The sequence below is a fragment of the Betta splendens genome, chromosome 4 (genome assembly GCF_900634795.4).
Source record: "Betta splendens chromosome 4, fBetSpl5.4, whole genome shotgun sequence".
In the NCBI taxonomy this organism is placed as follows: domain Eukaryota; kingdom Metazoa; phylum Chordata; class Actinopteri; order Anabantiformes; family Osphronemidae; genus Betta; species Betta splendens.
The window spans coordinates 10,700,085-10,724,653 of NC_040884.2; the positions used below are offsets into that span (position 1 = coordinate 10,700,085).

Below are 24,569 nucleotides of genomic sequence, written 5' to 3' on the forward strand. Positions count from 1 at the left end.
GAGATCAAAGTTTCTCACCAACTCAATACATGCAAGACATTATTCAGGTGTGGTTAACAGCATGTACCATACTGCTTAATATGACAGGCAAAGGGTTCACAGCTTGCACTGTTTAAGAAGAGTAAGGCCAGGTTTACCAAAAACTGCTAGGCAGCGGTTTTCCTTGTACATATAGGAAGAACCAGTGGCTGTGTCCATGTGTACAAGCATTTGTATGATTTTATTCTGTCTGCTGAATAGTCTAAAGCGCCTAATGTGCTGACAAACCGAAATGCAAGACAGGGTGTTAAAGGGGAAAACAAGAATTTGCACAGAAAGCATCATCAGTGCCTCACCTTGTGCCAGCCTTTCCAGTCTCTTGCCATGCTCTGGAGGGACAGTATACCTGCAGATGGATTAAAGGAAAAGAGTTTAGTAAACAGCACGCCTCTTAATGCAGCTCCTCGTCCACAGAAAGACAAGTCTGACATTTGCTGCAGTAGAAATCAGTAGCTCATTTAGTTACAACTGCATTTCATTCTCTTTATAGAAGTCCTTAATATTTATTCATGATTTGTCTCATGCATCTCCCTAGTATTTCAACATTTTCAGTCATATCATTAAAATGTTAATGCCTTTCTGATCAAGGAATTCAAGTAAAACAGACGACCTTTGTCATTGGACGGTTAGGGAAGTAAAAGAAATGTAAAACTGAAAAAAAATGATCATGCCGTCTCCTTGGCAGCATGATCACTTACAGCATCTAAAATCCACAATTATCACCATGTGTGAAATTTGCATGAACAATAACAAGTTCTGTAGAAGGACAAACAGGAGGTTTTGGGGGAAAACATAAAATTAAAGGCAGGACTAGAACGCATGACTACGTCGGAGTGCAAAGTTATTTTACAGTCTTCAGCAGCATTTAAAGTAGTGTAATTAATCTCTTTCCAAGCCATTCTGGTTCAAACATGCAAACCAGCCTGGTCAGTGGTTTAAGTTGGTATTTTTTTTCTTTTTACTTTGATTGAATCAGTTGTCAGTTTTTTCCTCCATTCACACAGAGGAAGGTAAGCACTGGCAAGTCAAATTACACTAAATGTCAGATACTACATTTAGAAACTTTATTTGTAAAACCGAGTGGGAGGGAGAGAGCAAAGCTTCAGTCTAATCCCTTCATTTGTGAAGTTATTACAACGTTCTTTATTACAACAATTATTTCCTCTGAGTTCCTTAAGTCCCCAGAGACCTCAGGCAATGAACTGTGTGTGGAATAAAAACAGTACGTCCCCTTTCTCACTCAAGTCTTTACAGACACAAAGATAAAAAAAGACATAGAGGGATGAAGAAAAACAATATTTAAGAAGGGACAGAAAGTGCAAGCATGAGCATAAGCAATAAAAAACGCAATGTCCATTTGAGTGAGAGGAACCAAGACATGGTGCCACACTGCCACCTGCAGATGAAAATGTAAAGCTCCAGAGCCTGCTCCAGCACCGGCTTTATTACCAAGCTCACAGTACAATCTAGACCTGATGCAGGCTCTTAAGTTCCAGTGTGACCAGATACAGTTTCTGATTTCGCTGCACATGCCTAACAGAGAACCATTAGCTCTGCGAATCGATGGTCCCCATAAAATTTGAAATTAAAGTTGTTATGTAGTTCAAACCACATTTTACAAGTTGTGCAACCGACTAAACTAAACATCACCGAGATAAAACAGGATGGACATTAAGGAGTGTGCAGTCCTTTTTATCTACAACTGTACCGAAGATGCAATTGGTATTGATTTACTTATGCAACGCTTGGTAGGAACGCAAGTACCTTTCCTAACATTTCCTATCCTTTGTCCTTGGGAACCCACACCTAGTTTTCTTTGTGCCAGTACTTGCGTGCGGTACATTTACAAAGAGAAGCTTTTTCTGAAATCTGTCCTCCATACAGCACCACACTGAATTTAAAAACACACACACACACACACACACACACACACACACACACACACACACACACACACACACACACACACACACACACACACACACACACACACACACACACACACACACACACACACACACACACACACACACACACACACACACACACACACACACACACACACACACACACACACACACACACACACACACACACACCACACACACACCACACACACACACACACACACACACACACACACACACACACACAAAAATAAATAAATGGCTGTATTTCAGAACAGCCCACACGAGAAAACATCCCGCAGATGATTCCTTCTATCCTGGCATCAAACTAAACAAATCAGCCCATCACTGCGTCTCCTCCTGTTTTCTCCTTCCTAAGGCTGCCGTTGCCATGACAGCAACACGTCTGTCACTCCGACAGCAGAGAGAGGAACACACACATAAAGCTACACACGGCAAATAACGGTTTGAACTTTTCCACCTCTCTGAGGAAGAGTGTGATTTGTGTATGGGGGACAGTTTTCCTGGCAGATGGAATTAAATTGGTGACAGCAAGAGAAGTAGCACAGCATGTGTTACTGCATTTCTCACATACAGAGACATATTAAGTATACGAGTACTCTGACTAAGCCACTGTGGCTGAGCCAAGCTTAAAAAAAAAAAAAAAGGTACACCATCCACATCTCCTCTGTTAGCGTTTCCATACATTTTGTTCACAAGCTCAAGACCAATGTTTTATCCAATAGCAAATCTACTCTAATCTACTGTTGTGTGTTGGTGTAGAAGTTTTTTAGATGTTTTGATCAATGAAAATAAAGCAAGATCATGCAGGGAGAAGGTAACCGACTGTTTTGGTTGAGGTATTTTACACATCCCAGTGATGAGCGTGTGTGTGTGTGTGTGCGCGCGCAGTGGTTGTTATGATGGGGTCTGATTTTGATGGAGGCAGAGTTGCAGGGGGAATGGAGTTAATTTCACAAACGACTGCACTATAAGACGAGCGGAAGAAAAAAAAGAGAGCGAGTGTGTTTTTAAAGGGACCTGCTCTATTTAACAGGCTGTATTCACCCCACACAAGTGTAAAAGTAAAAATGATTTAATTTCAGAAAAATGAAAGTCAGAAGGCTTGGTGAGCATCAAGAGTCAGGGGAGGGAGAGATGGAGAATAAAATACAGCCAGCATGAGAAGTGAATGAATGATGCATCCTTCCAGGGATAAATTAGTCTTAGGTGAGAATGGTCCATGAAGAACAAAATGAAAGGAAACAAACATAGCTGGAATGTGTATGTGTATTGCGGACTTGTTTTCATCATATGATGTGGAATTTGAGAAAAAACAAAATCTGCCTGTAAAAGCTGGTATTTCTGCCAAGCTTCCAAGTGAAGACAATGCAGAACATATGTTAATATATATCTGCTCTTAACACTAGCTACCGAAGAGTTTATAAGAAACATAACGTTGTGTGTGAAATAAAGAATCATTGCTGCCTCAGTATCACAGCACGCAATAGAACATACACAGTGCAACAGAGAGCATGCAGCTCTTTGAGTGGATAGAATCTAGATTCATTTCACATTCATTACTCTGCTCTTACTAGTGTCTTTCCTTTGCATGTCCAACACTATTTCATTAAACTAGAAAGGAGGGACAACTTTGATTAATGACAGCTAGGGATAAATCATACTAGACAGCCGCCTCCTTTCATGACAAAATGTTACTGACCCAATTCAAGATCAAGGGGTAGTAAATGAGAGAACACACGATGCACCACGAAGAAACATTATATTAAAGCTTGTATATTTGTAAATTATAAAGAAAAAAAAAACTTTTTCAGACTGTTTCGGAAAAAATTGTTTCAGTTGGGTCCCACATAGACTTAAGGTGGTGCTGTTAACACAACTGCTTTCTGCACAGTTAGTTGTCCAAAGAAGAAAACCATAACAGCAGATAATACAGTGAAGCTCAGCCTCCGAATTAACATTAATTAATTCTGTATTGAACATACAGAAAACAACATAAATGACATAAAGGGAACAACTATGCTGTTCCCTTTATAAGTGTGTGACATTAAATTTGGCAAATAAATTTCTTTAGAATAGGTTAAAATAATAAATTGCCATATGAACGTGGCTTCATCTGTTGTAAGAATAATAATAAGAAGAAGAAGAAGAAGAAAAAAAAGGTCTTGTGTTGTGAGGCCTTTAAACAAACTGGGAGCCTGAAATGACCTTTGATATGGTGGAAGGTGTAGAAAGCTTCAAGGATAAAGAGAGAGAGAGTGACTAACCAGGACTTGGGCTGCCCAAAGTGCAGGTAGTTAATGCTGTAGAGGTCCATGTCTTCAGTGTGCCAAGCAAACGTGGTCTTCCACATGCCAAAATACAAATAGGGCGTGTTGACGCCCTCAATGACGATACCACACTCCTGCTCCACCATGTCCAGCAGCGTGTTGAGATGTCCAATGTTCCATTCTTGAATGTCCTGAAAGAAAACATCTATAATTTAATAACTGTAGAGATGAATCTACAAACAACTCTTTATTGCCAATTAACAGCTACACCACTAGATGGTGCTAAAGTCAAGTAGCTGTCAACGGTATTTTATTCATTTAGCATCAAAAGATTGTCAGATTGTTAGAACTATGAAACTGCTGACAACCTATTTGAAAGTGGAGAACTACGTCCTTAAATCACTAAATGGCTATGAAAAACGTAAATATTATATAAGCACAGTTAGAAGATGATCCCTACCAGCACACTCATCTCAGAACACACTCAACCCTCACCTCATTATAGATAGAGCCACTGACATCCGCGCCATAAATAGGAGATACAAATGTCAAGTTTTTCCAGTACTTCCGCTCTAGGTCATCAAAGTCTTTGTGGCGAGGTGTGCAGTATCTGCAATGAGAAAAGAAAGTGTTACACTTTCAGCAGTGGGCTGGGAGATTGTCCTTTAACTTAACCGTTTTGTATCACTACCATGATGCTTTAGAGTTACTTTAGTTTTAAAGCAAGTTAAACAGCCTGATCAGCATATAAAATACTGAAAAAAGCTTATAAATGCTGATAAACTTAGTTTCTGCTGCAGTGAGTCCAAATAATATAAAAGAGATTTATGGGACAAAGTTACAGTGACATATTGTGAAACATGACATTAATAATGGCATTTTATTGGCAATGTACCCCCCCATTTCATGGTCTGTTGTTTTGTAATGTTGAGTCTGTAGATTTTCAATACATTTGTTTGTCTACCGAAAACATGATTAAGTAGGAGTTAAGGTAGGTGGTTGCAGAATTGAATCCCAAAATTCCTGACTTCCCTTCTAAACACACATCATCCTTGCACAAATGTTGTGATGTTGCTACCTCTAAGGCTTCCCCATACCTGGTTTGTACATATATGGCGATAAACTACTGCCTTAACCATACAGTTGAAGAAAGAGTAATGTCTGCAGCTCTAAACTCGTCTACAAATTAGGCCCCACCGATAATCAACTTACTTCTTGCTGTTAGCCAGCTTTCGGTACTCGCCCACAGTCATGGATTTTTTCTGGATATTGTATTGGGTGAACAGACCCGACTGACCAGTCACCACCTGCATTATGGGAGCTGGAATCACCATGTCTTCAATCGTGTCATAAGACCTCCGTGGCTTCCAGCCCTCTGGGGGAATCACCTGTTGACAGAAGAACAATGTCAGCATTTCATGAAATCCCTGCATTATGCACAAAATGAGGATTCACTGATGAAGCACTCATCAAAACATTAATATAGCCAAGACATAATTGTCAAAACTACTACACATCGCGTCAAATGTTAGCATTGAAATAGAAAAAAGGAAAGAAACAAAAACATTGAAAGTCACTCACTTGTACAATATTGTTGTATGGTTTAAATTTAAGTATTTAGTCTTGATATTTGAATTTTTGGCTTCATTTATTTATTATTGTTCAGTTTTATTATTCACCTTAATCAGTGTAATTACAGTTGGCTAAAATCTCTGGTATTGAAAAAAGTTATAGTACCATTACTGCACTAATGAAAGGGTTCAGCACAAATATACATGTCACTGTATATCTGCTTTACTGTGCATGTTATCCTTACCTTTGCTAAACCTGCACGATGAGCCCCCTGACTTTCCATGTAAGCAATGTATTTGGCAAAGTCTTTAAACTCCTCCATGGTCGGTCGGAAGGTCATGATTTTGCAGCTGGGGTTCTTGGCGCTGACTGGGGGCAGTGGTGGTAGAGGGGCTAGGGGCACCTCCGAATTTGGAACGAGACCTGGAGCCATGTTCATAGGTTGTGCAGGGGTAAGTTCTGGAGCCGCCTCTTGTTCTGATGTTACTGCTGTGTCAGGGGTTTCAGCTATGACAGGTTTCTGGCTGGGAACATAATCTTGGATTGCATTTGAGATCAGAACAGGAGGTGAACCTGGGACAGGGTCTGGCGGTGCAGCCGGGGCAGGTTGAGGAGCCGGCACCAAGTTCATAGTTATGTCAGTAGCCATTTGGTCTTTAAGGGTTGCAGGTAAACCTAAAAAAGGAAAGCAATGACTATCAGGGTATACTCATACAGTACATTTCAACACTTTTCAGGTTTATAGTAATAAACAAACAGCAAAGACTAAACGTAAAGATCCCCCCAAAGGCTGGTATCATACATGCTGAACCACAAATAGTATATTGTGTAAACTAAGTGTATATCATTCAATAACTGGTTGTAGCCAAAAAACAACATGTGGTTGTCTGTGACAACTGATAAATATGTCCAGTATTGTTGAGACATTGTGATCAGAAAGATGTGTACATACAGCTATAAAAAGATAGCTGGGGCTGCTAAACTGACTAAACTAAACTGGATAAACTTTTACTTGTAAACTGTCAGGTTTTTATTTTTTTGTTTTTATTCACACAGTGCCAAAAAGAAGCTTCTTACACCAAATCTTTTGAAATATGTCCCAAAGAACTAGTTTGTTTTACAAGGGAACATGCAAAACCCTTATTTAAATATGTCTGTGTCAATCATGTAAACTGCAGGTAGGCACAGAGCCAAGCTGCTGTTATAAAATGTGGTTTGCCTCTGCAATGCTGCAATAAACAGCAGTCGCTAAAAACAAACTATGTCAACTTTATCTTGAAAGATTGTGTTGTTTAAATGGTTGGGGTTTTTTAATAATGGCCCTTTGAAAAGTTAAGATGGCACATTTCATTAAAAACCTATATTTACCATGTGTGCCTAATCTTATATTACTAGATAAAGCAGACTGCAATTCATAGAGTTTGCTTAAATATGCATGTCACTAACTAAAAAGCCATGAGAACAAAAATGCACCTTGCCTATCACTTCAAACACACATAAGTGTGTAGCTTTCAAAAATAGGGCCACACCAAAACCTAAATCAAAATTAACGCATTGTATTTAGATTCAAAGTCAAAACTTGGTCAAAACCACGGCTATGAAACATTATGTGTAAAATTGTGGATTCATATTTGTGTCAGTTTCTACTGCACAGCCAAGGTCCAGGCGAAGAGTATATTTCAACAAGTTGTATACATCAAGCACAAGGAGGCTGTGGACAAAAAATATTCAGTAATACTAGAACTACACAGCTAGATCTACAACAGCAGAAGTAAAACTACCAATGTGCATACAAACCTTCCTTTAATATCATACTGACAACGTGTGCATTCCAAAACAAACTGCACAATTTAATGCTGCATTAGCAACAAATAAACACTCTTCCACTCCTGCATTAACGTAAATGAAGACGTTGTAATAAGGGAATAAGACTATTTAAATGGGGACTGGCCGACTTGATGGACCGAAGGCCACATGACCCCCAGCTGTCTAACCACAACAAAAAGGGGCCTAGCTACATTACACCATTTAACTCCACTGGGCCTGAAACTTGTCTCAATACTGCACCAATCTGACCTCCTAAAATCATCTAGGTTATCAATGCTCAACACGTATATGTGGCTTACAGTTACAAGTCATCCGGCTCGGTGAGAGTAGAGCGACGCTGCTTGATTGCAGAGTAGTAGCTAATCATTCCAAGCTACAGCTGCTAAAGGTGACGATAGCTCTGCACAACCAACGCGAACTGTTAGCATTATCTACGCGAAGACAACGAACACAGGTGGTACAGGGCGTTTCAGCATAGGTAACCTGAATAAATGTTCAATGCAGGCAACACTGGTATAAGCAAATTAGTTATATTTCAAACAGAGCTAGCAGCATTTTATCGAGTCCTAATGTTGCTGTATTCGCAGCTAGCTTAATGCTAGCTACTTCCATATCTACATTTGGAAAAAAACAAAACATCGCGACGACGGACAACACACTTCACGATAAGACAAGAAGAACGTCGAAATAAAATGCTATTTCGATTTCGGCATTATTACCTCCTGCAGTGAAGTATCCCCGCTCCCTGTTGTGCTCAATGGATTCAGTTTGGTATTTAATAAATTCCTTGGATCGATTTTCTTCTAGCATTAGCTAGCCAAAGCTATTAGGATCCACGCCCACCTCAGAATCTACGCTTTACTATTGGTTGAAGGAATCCGATTAACACGTTTGTTAAAAAAGGTGCCGGTGTGATTGGTTCATTCGGTTATCGACGGGTCAACCAACCACTGAAAACAGAAACTCGTTACAACTGTTCCCTTCACGCTCATCTTTAATACATGTGCACGCCCCGCACGTACTCGCTGTCGAATGTGCAGAAGGATGTTACTCTGCTGATTAGGAGAAAAATAAAATGCTTTAAATGGGAAATAAAACTTTAACTGCACGTTTAACTCCTGGACTCAGTTCTTTGTATTACCCTTGAATAACCTAGAGTCAATCAAATACATTTTGTATTATTGCAAAAGTACAGAGACAGCACCTGGGTGCTCAGTTTAGCTCTGAAGTTCTTCTGGCTGGGTTTCATCTTAACCTTTAGGAGCATAGGGTGAAACTAAGAGGCCATGAACCAAGAGCAAAGGTTAAACCTAAGGAGAGAACAGACGAGTACTCTTGGTTATAAAATCTCAAAGGTACTTGTTTAAATTAGGCCAAGTTCCACATAGTTAACTAGATTAATGTTTTGGGTAATGAAACATTCCTTAAGAGTTATAGGAAAAAATATTGTACTGTGGCTCAGAAACAGTTGTGAATAACAAGGCTAGTGTGGAAGTTTTAAACTTTTTATTGAATAACACTGAAAACATATTGACAATTCTTTTTGCAGCAATCTGCAGGCATTTCTAAAGCTACTTATCAAAACTACAAACAACTAAAAATTATACAATTTTAGAAAATATACACATTTTGCAGTCTATGGAAAAATCTAGAAAATTGCTGCATGTGAAAACTGCTGTTACAACAACTCCAACCAAACAAAAAACAGCAAAACTGGTGGGTTAATTTGGATGACTTGGTTAACACACAAAAAAAAGATTTCAGGGTTTCAGAGTGTGGGGGAAATGTTTCCACAGTTTCTTTGTTTACAGATGAGTCAGGTAAGAAATAACGATAAGAAAATCTGACTGGAGGACCCTCACGGATGGCAGTAGTAGATTATAAAGACATGAAGTATACATTTAAATTTTATTTAAAAACAGTTTCTAGACTCAGTTAGGATTTAAATGTGAAGAACGTCTAAAAGAGCTAGATAGACAAACATTTTACATCATTCTTGGTTAAGCACAGACACTTCTTTGGACTCAATGAACCTTATAAAAACAAAACATGGAATCCAAATCTGTGCTAAAAATGAATTTAAGATCCCAACATGTCTCGTGCTGCACCAAACTCATTTAAACTGTAAACTGACTGATATAGTAATTTTGTATATGAAAATGTTTAGCGGCTCAACACACCATACATCAAACCAAATTCAATGACACATCCTCAAACTGCTGAAAAACAGAATTAAAAAACTTCAGTTTCTGCTTGTATGAGATCGGATCCATTTTGAGAAGAAAACATTCTTCTACTTGTTTGTTCACTTGTCATACTGGTGCAGAAAGAATCACAGTTGGAACCTTTCAGAACAACATTGCCTTAATGGTTTTTCAAAATAAGCTACATAACAAAGCTGCAAGACTGAGGCCAACAGGGATGACACATGGTCATTAACACATCCAAAGTAACGGGAGATCAATATTCCAGAATTTGATAGAAAGAAAAAAAAAAAAATCCCTGGCTAAACTGCTTCATATCTGGCTTAACATTCACGTAAGTGCTAAGCATAGTGGAATTTAGTGAAAAGTTGACAATTTTATATACCATGAATGTTGGTATTAATTAATAAAACAAATAAAGCCTTAAAAAAAAAAAAGGTTGAAGGCATTAACGGCATAATGTATTGACAACTATACAACATGGCAAATTTAAAGGTGAAAATTGTAAAATTGCAATGTAGTTTTATAAAATCATAAAATATATTAAGACAAACTGATTCTTTATTGCCTTGACTGAAAAATTCCCCTACAGTTTACGTGACAATTTCTTCAGGGGTTAAACATGCAGAACAAATGATCATCGTCCATTGCTATACCCTGGGAAAAACTGATTTAGAATTTCTTGGAGAGATTTGTTGACTGTCATGGAGTAGTTAATGCCCAGGTCATGCCTACATGCTGGGCAGGTGTACACCTCAGCCTTGAAGGACCGCTGAAGGCATTCCTAGATGAAAAAGAGAGGAAGGCTCAAGACTTAAATAGTTAAGAGTAAATGTACTGGCTACTGTATCTATTCAACAGTACTAGCTAGCATTTGCACCTGCTATAGGTTTGCCTTTAAAAAGGAGCTACATGATTTACAGTCATGAGAAAACAACAGCTAATTTCTTACCCGGCAGACATTGTGTTGGCACTCTGTGGTGATAGGCTGAAAGACCACTTCTTGGCAGCAAATGCACAGAAAGACTTCTTCAACTTTGTTTAAGAATTTCTGAGAAACAAAAATTTAACATTTGAAAACTCTGCCAAATGATTGACAATGTTGGGAATTGAGTAATTACTATATCATAGGATTAAACAAATCAGATCCCATTTGCAAAAACACTGCAGCAAGACATCTTTTGCCATTTAAAATATCAGTTTAGAAAAATCTATCCAAGAGTTTAAAACATTTTAACTACCAACAAACATGCAAAAAAGATGTCATCCTCACCGGTCCAAGTGACAGTGACTCCATGGCTTCATCCCACAGTTTCTTGTTCTGCTCATCATCCTTAATGAGGGTTTTCTGCTGCTGAGAAAGCTTGTACATTTCCACTTTGATTTTCTTCGGAGTCTTTGCTGCCGGTGAGCTCTTTGAGGATTCTGAAAAGAGGAAAACAGTTTCGAGTTAGAGGGCGGCAGCCGTTTTCCCTTGCTCCTTGCACAAAAATTATAATCGTTTATTTCAGCCATTTATTTCTTTGAACAGTCCAAGAAAAATGCAAATACATTTCTTCAGAGTGATTTGCAGTATTCTTTACATTGAGAGAAGTAACAGCAACTGAACTTACCGCTACCCTGAGACTTTCTCTTCCTCTTTGACTTGTTGGGAGTTGCAGCTTCTTCCTCCACTTCATTTTTATTTTCCTTTTCTTTCTGATATCCAGCAGGATACTGAAAAAGGATCAAGGTCATGAAATTAGTTTCCAACAGAAGGATCACTACAGTGTAACTGTAGTCCAGACATCCTGTAAAGATTAAACCAAACTGAAGCACTTTGTGACATGGTTGGGGGGAAAAAAAAAAAAACTCTTGTTATTTGTACAAGTTCCTAAATAATTGGTAAACTAACCAAAAAATGTAAATGTCCTTTTATTAGGCAACAATTCAGTTATAAGTCAAATACATAGAGATGAAAAAATTCCTCTACAATATTCTCTACATATCCTACCTGCATTGTGAGACCAAGCTTCTTGATGCGTTCCTTGCCATCTCTGGTCCATGGTGCCGGCTCGTCGTCATCACGTTTGAGCAAATACCTCCAAACCAAGAAGCCCGACTTTCCTTTGTCTGGCCAGTACTTTGCCACCTGAAGAAATTCAAAAATATGTCAAGTAAAACAAAAACGGTAGATTTTACAGAATTATTCATCACCATGTACAGTACAGGCACTTGCAACTGGCAATGTTGGCTAATAAAATACACACATTATGTTTCATATTGCTTAATAGCTGGTTTTAATAAATTGTATCATTTAAATATGCCTATTGTTTCTACATACCTTATATATACCATCATATCGGTTTCCTTCTTCAGGACAGTATTTGCTGTGCTTGCGACCTTTGCAGCTGCGCACGACTCTAACTGGCTTGCCTTCTTTCCAGTTCTTGGACTCTGCTCCATTTTTGGCATTGACAGGGACATTGCAGTTCAGAGCCAGAGCCCTGATGAGTGAAAACAAATAATTTGAATATGCAAACTAAAATAATCCAAAACCTGAAAGTCAAATACAACACGTCAGTGCGTGTTGTCCTACCGGTTCATGTGGGTCAGTGTCTGATCACATGACTGCTCAGCAGTTCTCTTATTTCCCGACAAATCTCGCCCTCCAGAGCCAGTGTAAGTGAACTCATTACCATCATCCTGCAAAGACAAACAATAATTACTAAACAGCATGAGAGAATAGAATTACACAAGTTTCATTTTCTTCATAAAACAATAACTTTGCCAAAAAAACAATCTGAATCATTTTTCCACATGAACGTGCATCAAGAAAAAAAATACTATAAAATAACCACATACCACATCATCCTCATAGCCCCCTGCCAGGACCAGAGAGTAGGCACCATCATTGCTCCTTCCATGAATCCCAGCTACATGTGGCCTGTGAACACCAGACTCACTCACCTAGGAAAAACAAACTAATATTAATGTCAGACAATGAAGTGGCACCGGTCTGGTAAAAGAATACATAACTTACATTATTTATGTTTATTTATTGTGTGATTCTGAACAATGTTTTATCTGGAAAATTCCCAGAACCTCTCCACTAAATTCACCTATGATCACGCTTCACACATGCCAAGACGCTTGCCTCAGTCTTACTGCTACCTTTGCAAAAGCGGCTGCTCTAACCCAGTTCTCACAAATCATGTAGCAAATCTTTTTAATGACAGTAACTTAAATGTGGATTTATACAAACCTGTACTCTAAACTTCCACAAGGACCCGACAGGCACACCAGGAATCGGTCCATAATGATTAGATGGAACAATGGTGCACTGCTTGGTCCGACCAACACAGGCCATGCCCTGAAAGTGGAGAAGATAAAAATGTCTAAGTTTAGTGTTTAACGATTTATGAAGAATTTAAGTATGTATACAACATGCCCATCTTCTACCTTGCCCCAGTCCCTCTGGCTGGAGGAGCTAGCAGAAGCCATCCTCTCTTTCTTCTTGCTCTTCTTCAGCTTCTCTCCCGCCAACACAACCTCACTTGCGTCATTACGGCAACTCGGGCAATACCTGTAATAGCAAGTCCAAGTCCTGCTAAGTGCTAATGTGATGCAATATGAAATCCAGTGGATGATCAGGTGATATCTTATCGTTAATCATGTTTTAGCCCCCTGTAGCAGCCAATAACAATAATATATTGTGCACATTCATTGGTCTACTCTTACTAACCAGTCCTCATCTTCGGGGATTGTGGTGAGCGGAGGGTTTAGGCAGTAGGTGTGATAGGCCATGTCACACTCATCACACAGTAGCTGTTTATCTGGGTCCTGTTTAATGCCGCAGATTTTGCAGTTACACCAACAACATGTTTTTTTGGGATCATCCATACAACGCTTGCACTCAGGTCCATTTGACCCTGGAAAACAGACATTTCAGGATATTTAATTTAGTGTAATATTTAGTTACTTGTAGGTGTCATATTCACTAGGCTTAATTGGTTCAGAGACAGGTAATTTGTCCTGTGACAACTGCTACAAACAATTTTACAATTTATCAACCTACTTTTTAACGGACTCTCAGATCCAGCTGGGGCATCATTCAAAGAACCCGGTTCCTCAATTTTGTAGATTTCAGTCAAGAACATGATCCGACAGTCATTAAGGGAATCACCAGCATTGCTGCAATTAAAGTGAAAAACAATTCCAGTACGACAATTATTATACAATTTAATGTAACACCAAAGCCAGAACTGAACTCCTGGCCACATGCTACCATGTTTACCTGCCAAAACAACTACAGGAATTGCAATCTTGCAAGATTATTGTAATTCACTGAAGAGCGCTGTACCTCCTTACAAACAGCAGTGCCCTTACCCAAGAATAATCTTTGCATAGATCTCGCGCAGGGTGCGCGTCTCCCTCTTCCTCTGGATCTCGGCATCATACCAGTAGCCTCGCTCCTTTGGGTCATCTGGGTTGAAGTTGACCATGACAATCATTCCTGGCTCTAGTTGATGCCACTGGTATACCGTACGGGCCCGTGGACGAACATCTTTGTCAAGCAACTGAATCACCCCATTCTCTGGGTAACTGTAACACAAGATATTGCACCATTTCAGTTTGCCATTTGGAGGCAAGCCACACACCACCACAGGTGCTTCCTACAGACTGACGCCTGGAAGTAGTCGAATGTATAAAAAAAAAAAAGCGTGTTTGAACAGTAAAAAGACCAACTGATGGCACAGCAGGTTTTAACTACACTGCTCAGTCTTTTGTCTCCTCACACACTAATGCACTTGAAAACTGATCAACACAAGTGCACCTTTCAGTGAGGAAAATGATCAAGCAAGTCAGCCAGAAAACATTAGAAAGTCTATCATAAATAAAGACTGCATTCAATATTTAAAATCAGTTTGGTCCTAGAGCAAATCTGGAAAAACAAAACTTTAAAATAAACAATTGTCTTTGTCTAAACAACTTGGGATTTTTTTGGCAATCAAGTAATTCTTACTCTTCATATTTAACATGGTATAGTATCTCTTCCTCTGTTGACTGTGCCTCCGCTGCTTCCTCTCTTGGGGTCTTTGGTGTCTTGGTGACGTTCACAATCTGGGCCTCAAACCATGCGCCCATGTTCAAGTCTCTTGCATCCACCAGCTCATTAATCTTCAAGACAAAAATAATAAGATGAAAAATATCTTTAGAGAAATTCTAGGCAAGACGACTTTGAAACAATTTTCATAACACCCTGTGACTCTAACATTTATTTACTGCAACATTCATTTTCTGACTATCTCAAGATTTTGTACATTTTGTTGAGTTTACAATACAAGAGGAAACCTATACAAATCAAAAAGTCATCTGCAACAACTAAACGACGGAATTTGATCCAACTAAATTTAGAGCCTACCTTGTAAGATCCAAACCCTGGGTCGACCAGCTCTAGTGTATTTGTCTGTGCAGATGTGCCAGCAGTCTGAGCCTCCACCTCTCCATGAGTTGAGTTTTTGTCAGACTCACTCTGGGTTGAGCCACAACCAGAATCAGAGTCGGACAGCTCAGCTTCTTTGTCCTTGTTTTTGTCCTTATTATCTTTAGGGGGCATCTTCTGCCTAACAAGAAGCTGCACTATGTCATTAAGACCCACATTGTAGTCGAATATGGTATGGCCATCCTCCATCTGATATACATGCACAAAAAAGTAGCAGTGATGAGCTTTTTTTTAGTAACACAGTTTCTATAGTGTCATTAAATGTTTTGTAAGGAAAGTATCTTAAGTGTTAGTTGGAAGACTAACAAGGATATCTTTTAGATGCAAATACTCAAGATTCCAAGTTGGTGATTCCAAGGTTTAAACCACCCTACCTGCTTGCCACGGTAGAACAGCCGTTGCCTCTCTGGCTCCACATTGAAAATCTCCATGATCTTGACACGCAGTTCGTCAACCTTAGTGAGTTTAGATAAGGAATCCACCCGATGGGTTTCCTTCCCATCCATTGTGCGCACTTGAATCCACATTGCAGCTGCCCTTTATCGACATAAAAAATAAAGAAAAATCCTTATCCTAGTAATAAATAAAAAAGTACTACATAAAGTACTTTTATTACCGTCATAAAAACATTAATCATGGCTTGATCCAGTGAGATTCAATTGTTTTTGTAACGGCTATTTTTAAAAAACACTTTCTGTCAGCATAAAAACTCAATACCAAAATGCAAATAAACTATTTACCTAGCCTAATTTGTCAAGAACGCGATTGGAGCATTAACACAATATCTCTCATTGTTAACAGTATTGCGCTGCTGTCAGCACTTGGCTGTCACTTCAACAGAAATTCAGAATGGGAGGGAACAAGCCGATTTAAATACAGTGCGGGAAACTGAGGTTCAGGCCACTCCCAGTTCTTTTAAAACCAAGCACATCCGGACGCGAGGGAGCGCTACCAACAATGTGCCTTCGCTCTCTGACAATAAAATACAAGGAAATACTATCATATCCATGCTTTACAGTATAATACTATTACAGTTAAAGCTTCACCGACTGCTTCTTTCCTGTACAATGGTATGGGTGAGTTTACTTTTACTAATGCGCGCTCAGCCGAAGTCTGATGACTGAAAAACAAACAGACTAGTGAACAAAACACGAGTAATAACACCGAAAACAAAGTACTTCCTCTTATCCACAATGAGTTATTTCACAAACACTGTTTGTGTTAAATTGAGACAACAACACGAGACAACTACTCACAAAGCAACACGAAACACAGGAAAATAATCACCACTAAAAGGTTGGTTCGGAGTTATTTTATTTGCTTCACAGAAAGCAATGGAACTCCGTGGCTGCTTGCGTTTTCCCCTATTCTTCCACAGTGCGTCGTTATACTATTAACAAACAATACGGGATAACAGCAAACCGTAGTCAAGTTCACCACCCACCTATATCAATGGTTACAGCAAACCCCGTTAAAACTTATTGTTAGAGAGCGTTCGCCTAGTATAGTATCAATATGAAATCACGTTAGAAACAACCTCAAGAAAACTGTACGGGATTTAATCTAATTAGGTTTTTAAATAAGAAATTTGGTGACTTAAACCAAACGGTAACAGCGGAGGACTTTGGCAAGTTAGCTAACCTTAATAAGCTAGCCACTGGGTAAAAATATCAATGAATTCAAATTTAAAAGTTACAAAAACAAGTTTTAAAATTATTTACCTGCTTGTCCGTCCAAAGTTAAAAAGAAATGCGTTTTCAAGGATAACGTGCACGTTTTTCCAAATTAAAAGGGTTTTCACGGTTTGCGCGATCAACTCTAAGCCTTGCTGGAGCTTGATCAATGAGTTATTCTTCAAGACTTTGATATCCCGCCTGCTACGAAAGGCAGCCACAGTATTGGCTGTTTGTCCCTACAACTATCGAGTTCATTAGCTGACAGGATTGTCAATCTAAAATGGGAGTGGCGCTTACCCTCAGCGCGCGAAACTACATTCTCGTGGGTGCAGCCCAGAACCCGGAGATCTTATCGCGAGATTTCAAGGCGCCATAACTGGCGATGACTAGGGACCTGGCATGTCTCTAGTTTCAGCAGGTGTCAGAATACGTTAAAGTTCTTTAAACCTATAGACCCCAAATGGTAAACCTGGATGTGGAACCACATAGAGATTTAAACAATGTTCCCATACTGTCTCTTAAGTTAAAACAACATGCCAAAATAATGACTTGAAAAAGTGAGTCTACAATATATTTGCTTCATAAATTACATAAATATACATTTAATTTTGTGTAATGAATAAGACACTTAAGACACACAATAATAATAACAAAGAAAATTATAATAAAACTAAAATAATAATATAATATAATATTAATTGCACACGACAATTTAATCATTTATATTGAATATATTACTTTGAAATGCACAGGCACACCTTTAAATGAAACTATATTAATAGCAAAACATCACATAAAATAATCTCTTGAACAGGCACCTAAGTTTTGCTTATCTACCTAAGCAAATACCATCTCTCAAAAAATCACAGAGTGACTAATAATAATAAATTGCTCTAAAATAAGTCAATAACATCAGATGACAATGTTTAAAAGTGAAGCAGCACAGGCACATTATTCTATCATAGTACTGTTCTGGTTTTATTTGTGTAGTTTAACATGGTCACGAGTAGTGTAGCTGTAGATCTTCCTGAACTCACTGGCAAACTATGAGCAGAGTGAATGGAGTAATCCTCTCGTCTGTATCACCCAATTAAAGCACCTCCCCTCTCTTTTGAAATGCTCAGCATGGGACTGTAGCTTTATCTGCCAGGCGTAGATGTGTTTAACCGTGTGAATGTGTAGCACCCTGTGAAAGGCCTACAAGTTGTATGAGGTCCCTAGCGGAGTGGATCCTGGACAGAGCTGCCTGACAGGGGCCGAGCAGCATTCAGAGCTCAGGGAAGATGACAGGAAGTGGACACGACATGCCAGATCATCCAGGAAATCCCTCTGTAGCTTTGTTACTGCTTGAGAAAGCACAACAGGCAGTGATTGCACACTGTGAAGAATGGAGTCCAGTTTTTCTTCAAGAGCCACAATCCTCCTATTCAGTTCCTCGCTGCGATGCTGCAGCTCCACCACCAGATCATACATCATGTTCTGAGTCTGTAAGCAACAGGGAGCACAGTTCACCACACCTGATTTTACAGATAATCACTGTGAAGAACCTAGCTTAAAAGATAACAAAAATTCCCACACAGTAAAGCCATGGCCTGTTTGAGCAACTCCTTCAAAAAAAAAACATTAAACGCATTGCATTTAAGGTAAATAATTGTGATTGACAATGAAATGTAAAGCGAGAGATAATGCATAAACAAACCTTGGCCAAATCAGCAACTGTATTTGCTTGGTCAATTAGTTTCCTTTGCTCCATTTTGACTTTTCGTAGTCTACGTTGAAGAATCACAAACAGTCACCACAGTAAATTAACGAAAACTGTAACACATATTATAGTAAGGAGTTTAAGATTGATTTAAATTGTAAAAAAAACATTTAAGTACATTTTAGTCCCTTGCACCGTAATTATAAACAGACTTTAAATGACTTTACTCTGCACCCTCTGGAGGTGACGCTTATACTCACTGGTGGATAGCTTGTAGAAATTTACGCTGATGGTGGCGAACTTTGGCATATTCAATCTTTTTGACCAACTTGGTGTTTTTGTATATGAGCCACGTCTCCCTTAACACATTGGCTGCTGTGTTTTTTATCTTGGGAAAGAATATAGAGAAGAGACATGAGAGTTACAGTTCTATTGGATTTGACTGATTGATGGATGAGGAACAATGCCACAAATAACTGCAAAATCAATAAAATTATTATTTAAATAATATATTGTAATAAAATGTATAAACAGTACAGGGAAAATTATTAGGAAATCACAGATTTTAATTTTCATTTCATTTTGAAAAATAAAAATACCTCTATGAAACACAGTGAAAAAAAACAAAAAAAAAGTATTAGAAAGAGTAAATGTGAAGGAAACCTTTTTGTAGAGTTGTGTATCCATCATGAAATTGTGAACGTGCTTTTCGGCTCTGGTGAGTTCAGATTTTCTTGCAACAACAGCAACAACCAAAGCTGTACAGCCTGCTCCCTGAGGATAAGAGCAGTGTGGCATGAGGAATATTTTAATAATTGTCTATCAGTATATACACCTGATTTATACAGTAGCTGTATGGCTAGTTGGTGCTTGAATTGTATGCATCCTACCATAATTCCTGTTAACAGGCAAACACCTTTTCCGCAATAAGTGTGAGGAACCATGTCTCCATAGCCGATGGATAGGAAGGTGATGGAGATCAACCACATTGCTCCAAGAAAGGTACTAGTTAGCTCCTGTGCGTCATGATACCTGTTGAAATATGATACCATCACACCACAAAAAAGATATAAAGAAGCCAAAAAGAGTAAAAGTGCAAAGACAATACCTTTCACATACGCGCACTGTCCAGGCTGCAATAATCCAACAGGACACACTGAAGACCAGCAGGACTGTCCCTGGACAGATGGTCATCAGAGTCTTCATGACAAAACGAGTGTCAAAATTGATCTTGTTAAGTGCACCAATGCTTCTGGAGGAAGCGTCTGTAAACAGCTTGCTGTGGAGCAGCATGACCCGACCAATCAGGTACAGGCGCAGGAACATCGGCACAGAAAGAATGATGTCGACATCAGCATCCGCTATCGATGCTGTGTAGCTGAACGCCAGTCGAGCCGTCCAGGTGAACACGTAGCGGCCTGGGATTGGATGGATGGCACAGACTAGAAGCTCCAACGCAACAAAGAAGATTCGCTCAAAGGTCATAGCTATCCTCCAATCATCTGCCCCGTTGTCCACCATGAAAAGCTAAGGAAGTAACAAAAGATTTAGGGTCGAATTAATTCATGTTGAATAAAAATAAAAATGAGCAAGTTCCACTTACTAAAGAAAATGTGAGAATAGCTGAGACTGTCCAGTGTGGTTAAGAATGAATAAAAAAGTCATGTTCCACAAACCTGGATTTCCCTCGCATGGTACAACACAATGAGTCCAAGAAGAATGGCTGTTGAAAGGCTGATCAGGCCCTTCAGCGCATATGAATAGAGGGAGTCCTGTTAATAAAGGAGATAAAGATCAACATTTAGCAAACCAATAATGAGTGAACAGACCAGGTAAAGTTTTGAATTGTTGGAACATCTGCTTGAAGAGAAGGCACAAGAGGTCTTGCTGAGATGTTCTCAAAAGCATGTGCCTTAAAGGTTTTATGAATGTAGTATATGTTGAATTTAGTGCCCACAGGGTTGTATTCAAAGTCTGACACTTTAGCCTGTAGCAAACATTGACTGATCACAGATGAACTGCTCCATGTATTCTTAATGAGCCGGACATGTGACAGAAGCTACTGTAAACTTTCTTTGATTTTACAATACCTTGCTGTAAAAACCCCTCGACAGCTCCGTCTCAATCACCATGACAATAATGCCAAGCATCCCACAGATCAGGGCGTAGTCACTCAGCTGTTTGCGCTTCCCAAACAGAGCTCTTCTCTGGCCCAGCCGATAGCTAATGTCTCTGGTCTTCTTCTGTGGTACACCGGCATCCTCCCTGCTCAGGGTACCGCTGTCGGCCTTGCTTGAGTCTTCCCTGAGGACTTTGCTGAAGGCATCCTCGAGGATTGCACTGTGAAGGAGCTGAAGAGGCTGCTGGCTTGAATTGATATCCGTGAGGCTGGATCTGACAGTGCTATAACTGCTCAGCGGTCGCACCGCATCACCGTTGACTATGTCGCTGCTTTCAGAGATGTCCGATGGTTGCGGAGTGTGACTGGGAGGAGGGACTTTTAATCCACAATCATGCACCTGGCTTTGTTGGCGTTTCCCTCTCTCCTCAGTTAAATCCTGATTCTCTAGTGAATTGAACTGACTGGCTGAGAACGACTGGACACTTCTGCTGCCTGCGGGGGTGGATGACCTGTGGGTCAGAGGGTTGTAAGGGAGGTGACAGCACTTAAGGATGATGGAAGAATCTCCACATGACTTGCAGGTGTGATCATCTGTTATTGAGCAGTGCGAGTCTTGCTTTGGGCGCGGCTGAACTAAAAGCGGTTCCTTGCCAAAAAGCTGCCTCCAGTTCACACTGACCGCAGGTTGAGGTGGAGTTTTCTGCACTTCAGGACATTTGACATTTGAGTTTAGAGGAATGTTGAACAAATTTGGTTGGGTTGCCTGGATGCTGCCTTTGACTTTAAAATGATTACAAGTCTGCTGTTGCAACTGCTCTCTTTGACCTTTTTGGCGACTGCATTGAGGCATGAAATTATCCTGTGGGTGGTTTGTTGCAGGTTTCAGTGGATCCTTTTGGTTTATTTGCTGTGGTAAAACTTGGCAGGTGTTTTGAAAGAAAGGCTTGCTGTATGATGATGATGATGATAGAAGACGTTTATTGGAAACGCTGGAGACGCAGTCTTGGACTGCAACATGTTGTGATTGTGGCTGAAGAGTTGAAGCCTCTGAATGCTGGAGTGCATCAGGACAGGAGCAACCGCATCCGTCATTTTGCTTTGGATGCTTTTCTTTGGGCTCTACTCTCTCTACTGAGGGTGAATCATTCCCCATGTTGCTAACCTGGCCACATAACAGCAGCCAGTCTTCACCACTCAGCTGTGAAAAGCTCAGGTTTTGGGTTTCCAGTGGCGACATCTGGGCTGTAACTTGTGGAGGACTGCAGCCATTAGATTTTTGGTAAGGTGCAGATGAAATATGCTGAAGGCTTGTCTGCTGTGGGGATGAAGCTGAATCAACTGAACTTCCAGAGTATTGCTTCCCATCAGGAGTGTTTGTCAGTGGGGAAGGTCCTCCGGAGGTGAAATGCTCACGCTCGCCATCATGGAAGACTTCACCTGTTGAGTCAAGTCGACGCGTCGCATTGGTGGGTTTCACTAAAATCAGCCTCATGGTGTTGTTGCTGAGCTGAAATTAAATGACACTCATCATTTTGGTACAAAGTTGTGCAGCAAGTGTGTGATTAATATAGATTAATCAGGACATAAAAAATAAATGGTCTTCATGTTTCCATCCACTTTAAAAGTATGCATAAAGTCTGCAAAAGGTTTTTTTAATTGTGCAATTATTTTTCAAAGCTAAAATCATAGTGGTTATGAAAGCAATGCTTCATTTAGTCTCCAAGTGCATGAATGAATGGGAATGTTTCAAAAGCAGATGCAATCAAACTCTTTCCTCTTTCTAGTGTGTATGGAAATCAGAAATGACATTTTCATCATTTGTACCTGAGAATTTTAGAATGTGCTAAATACGGTAGTGAAGGTGATTTTGTTATTTTGATGTTTTTAAAGACATTTTGTAACCAATCAGGGACTATCTTTATTTAAAAAAAATAATTTCTTATTTAGACTAATGAACTATCACAAATTATTTAAAACACAAAGCTGCTAAATACTGTATATTTCTTTACAATAGGTATATTGCTCTTCAAGCACCTCAATTTGTACCATTTGATTTTTAAAGTAATTTTAAATACACACCGAAATCTTTATTAGTAAAAGTGCTTCTTACCTTCTTTCTCTATATGTAATTTCTCCAAACTTAGTGAAGCAGCTTACGAATAGAAGGACTGTCAGAGGATGAGTGCAAAGAACAGCAGCAGAGTGGATGCTGAACAGCAGCTTGTCTCTTGCCAGTAGGAACACTCACTAAAGGAGCTTTGGAGACGTTTTCCTTTGAAAGTAATGATTAGAATTCACCATGAAGAAAAAGGGGCAGCAACAGCTGGCCTGGTAAAAGGTTGCCATGCAAATGCACGGGGCGTGGGAGGGTGCAGCAACAGGTTAGGGCACGGAAAAACAAAACCCTGTAACATCAGACCAGAGTGTTAAAGTGGAACATCACACATTCAGGCTCAAAGAAAACCCATTTAAATGAGGAGTGGCCTGATTGATTGCTAGGAAAAAAAGGAAAGCAATTGCGTACAATGCAATGTGCAAAATAAAACATCATTGGATGCTGTCATTGAAGCTCTGTGGTTCAAAGGCCTTCAGAAGTCTCTTATCTCCTCTTAAACAGACACGACACTGGGCACAGGTGTCCGTTTTTAAACCTAGTGTTAAATGCATTGAGACACTGAGTGATATTTGTTCCAGGTCTTGTCAAATATTTAGAATTCTTTAAGTCCATTTCTTAAAGATCACTACAGATAACCTATTTTGTTGTTTTGCTTTAAGCTTATGTTACTTTTACGTTACTTTTACTTTTACGTTTAGCTGCTTCACCCAACTGTGCTCTGTCCCAGCATGAACAACAGACAAACCTACTGTATAAAGCCTGCAGCTTGCTGGCTCAGCAGCTCAGTATATGAATGTTGCTTTGCTGGAGAAAAGCTTTGTGACCAGTAGCACAGGACACTGCGGTGGGCCATAAAAATTAGTATCAATGTGATTTAAAATCAAGTGTTACCAAAACTGTGTGTAGTCAAAACCCAGACTGATACTGGAAATGTCAGGCAAAACAAAATATTTCCCATTTTCTAGTTGCAGACAATGCAACAGTTTTGAGCCGACTCAAGCTTGAAATTTCAAAGGACCATGACTTGTATTTCTTTTGCGCTTGTTTTGTTCAAAGCATCTTCATTACTTTGTTGAGGTGTTAATGTTTTACTCTCACTAACAGAAGCTGATCCCTTGCAGACAGAATAATGGAATAATGTGGCAGCACTTGTGTTTGGTAAAAGCAGCCACTGGTCCTCTATCAATATATAAAGTGATTTCCATCTGGTACTTAATTGAGATACATATTTGAGGCTGTCTACAAACCAAGTAGCTGAAAATAAAAATAAAAAAACAAGCTGAGCACAACTAGGCTTAAAATATAACTGTAGCATTTTACTCTCTCCTAACTACTGTCTGGATCCTTGACATTGGCTAAGGGTCAAAGAACTCAAAACCTGTCTTTATGTCTGGAGCAAGTCTGCACAGATATGACAATAGCCTTTTCAAAGCACCTTAAAAAGACACTGGTTAGATCCCCAAGAAAACAAAACTTTTGGTACCTGTGGCTGGCACAGGTACCAACTATGGTGCCTGATGAGCAACCTCTAACTTGGACAGAAACTATGGTCAGAAACTAAAATTTGACCTTCATCTCAAATAACGACAGAAGCAGTTGTACCTTTGAATTTTCATAAATGTTGTATG

General features: G+C 39.4%; 3 protein-coding genes across 6 annotated transcripts in view; all 3 read right to left on the minus strand.

Annotated features, from left to right (window-relative positions):
* The window catches only part of kdm4b (lysine (K)-specific demethylase 4B), a 29,328-nt gene extending 20,800 nt beyond the window's left edge, over positions 1-8,528 (minus strand). The window contains exons 1-6 of one of the 3 annotated variants that reach the window (XM_029146353.3): positions 8,356-8,513; positions 6,054-6,484; positions 5,450-5,625; positions 4,733-4,847; positions 4,235-4,428; positions 336-385 (exon numbers count right to left, since the gene is read on the minus strand). In XM_029146353.3, coding sequence (XP_029002186.1) covers positions 336-385; positions 4,235-4,428; positions 4,733-4,847; positions 5,450-5,625; positions 6,054-6,484; positions 8,356-8,446 — 1,057 coding nt within the window. In that variant the 5' untranslated portion in view covers positions 8,447-8,513. Of the gene's footprint in view, positions 1-335; positions 386-4,234; positions 4,429-4,732; positions 4,848-5,449; positions 5,626-6,053; positions 6,485-7,935; positions 8,227-8,355 lie in introns of those variants that run through there. The other 2 variants (XM_029146354.3, XM_055507822.1) reach the window with 2 other exon arrangements.
* Positions 8,529-9,127: 599 nt separating this feature from the next.
* Positions 9,128-17,197, minus strand: uhrf1 (ubiquitin-like with PHD and ring finger domains 1). The gene is made up of 17 exons (XM_029146357.3): positions 17,047-17,197; positions 15,700-15,862; positions 15,245-15,514; positions 14,846-15,000; positions 14,209-14,424; positions 13,898-14,013; positions 13,565-13,751; positions 13,282-13,405; positions 13,085-13,192; positions 12,685-12,789; positions 12,419-12,525; positions 12,164-12,326; positions 11,834-11,971; positions 11,454-11,556; positions 11,114-11,265; positions 10,793-10,891; positions 9,128-10,624 (listed from the first exon to the last, which is right to left on the minus strand). Exons 2-17 carry the CDS (start codon positions 15,850-15,852, stop codon positions 10,478-10,480), a joined length of 2,343 nt encoding a protein of 780 aa, XP_029002190.1. The 5' UTR covers positions 15,853-15,862; positions 17,047-17,197; the 3' UTR covers positions 9,128-10,477.
* A 159-nt stretch (positions 17,198-17,356) lies between these two features.
* Positions 17,357-24,453, minus strand: kcnn1b (potassium intermediate/small conductance calcium-activated channel, subfamily N, member 1b). 2 transcript variants are annotated; one of them, XM_029146355.3, is made up of 9 exons: positions 22,936-24,453; positions 20,794-22,332; positions 20,380-20,475; positions 19,812-20,230; positions 19,594-19,735; positions 19,367-19,477; positions 18,964-19,091; positions 18,701-18,770; positions 17,357-18,486 (listed from the first exon to the last, which is right to left on the minus strand). In XM_029146355.3, the coding sequence occupies exons 2-9, from the start codon at positions 22,315-22,317 to the stop codon at positions 18,199-18,201; spliced, it is 2,778 nt and encodes a 925-aa protein (XP_029002188.1). In that variant the 5' UTR covers positions 22,318-22,332; positions 22,936-24,453; the 3' UTR covers positions 17,357-18,198. The 2 variants fall into 2 exon arrangements, with proteins under 2 accessions (XP_029002188.1, XP_055363798.1); XM_055507823.1 differs by lacking the exon at positions 17,357-18,486 and having other exon boundaries at positions 18,701-18,816.
* Between the last annotated feature and the right edge of the window lie 116 nt (positions 24,454-24,569).

Bases quoted from the DNA above. Each gene is read 5' to 3' on its own strand.
- uhrf1 (XM_029146357.3), bottom strand. From the start codon at position 15,852: ATGTGGATTCAAGTGCGCACAATGGATGGGAAGGAAACCCATCGGGTG. The intron at 11,972-12,163 runs GTATGTAGAAAC...GAATTTCTTCAG, and splicing joins GATATGATGGTATATATAAG to GTGGCAAAGTACTGGCCAGA. The intron at 10,892-11,113 runs GTGAGGATGACA...TTTGTTTCTCAG, and splicing joins AGTCACTGTCACTTGGACCG to AAATTCTTAAACAAAGTTGA.
- kcnn1b (XM_029146355.3), bottom strand. From the start codon at position 22,317: ATGAGGCTGATTTTAGTGAAACCCACCAATGCGACGCGTCGACTTGAC. The intron at 20,476-20,793 runs GTATTGTAAAAT...CTTTATTAACAG, and splicing joins CGAGGGGTTTTTACAGCAAG to GACTCCCTCTATTCATATGC. The intron at 19,092-19,366 runs GTTTCCTTCACA...TTCTTTCCCAAG, and splicing joins ATACACAACTCTACAAAAAG to ATAAAAAACACAGCAGCCAA.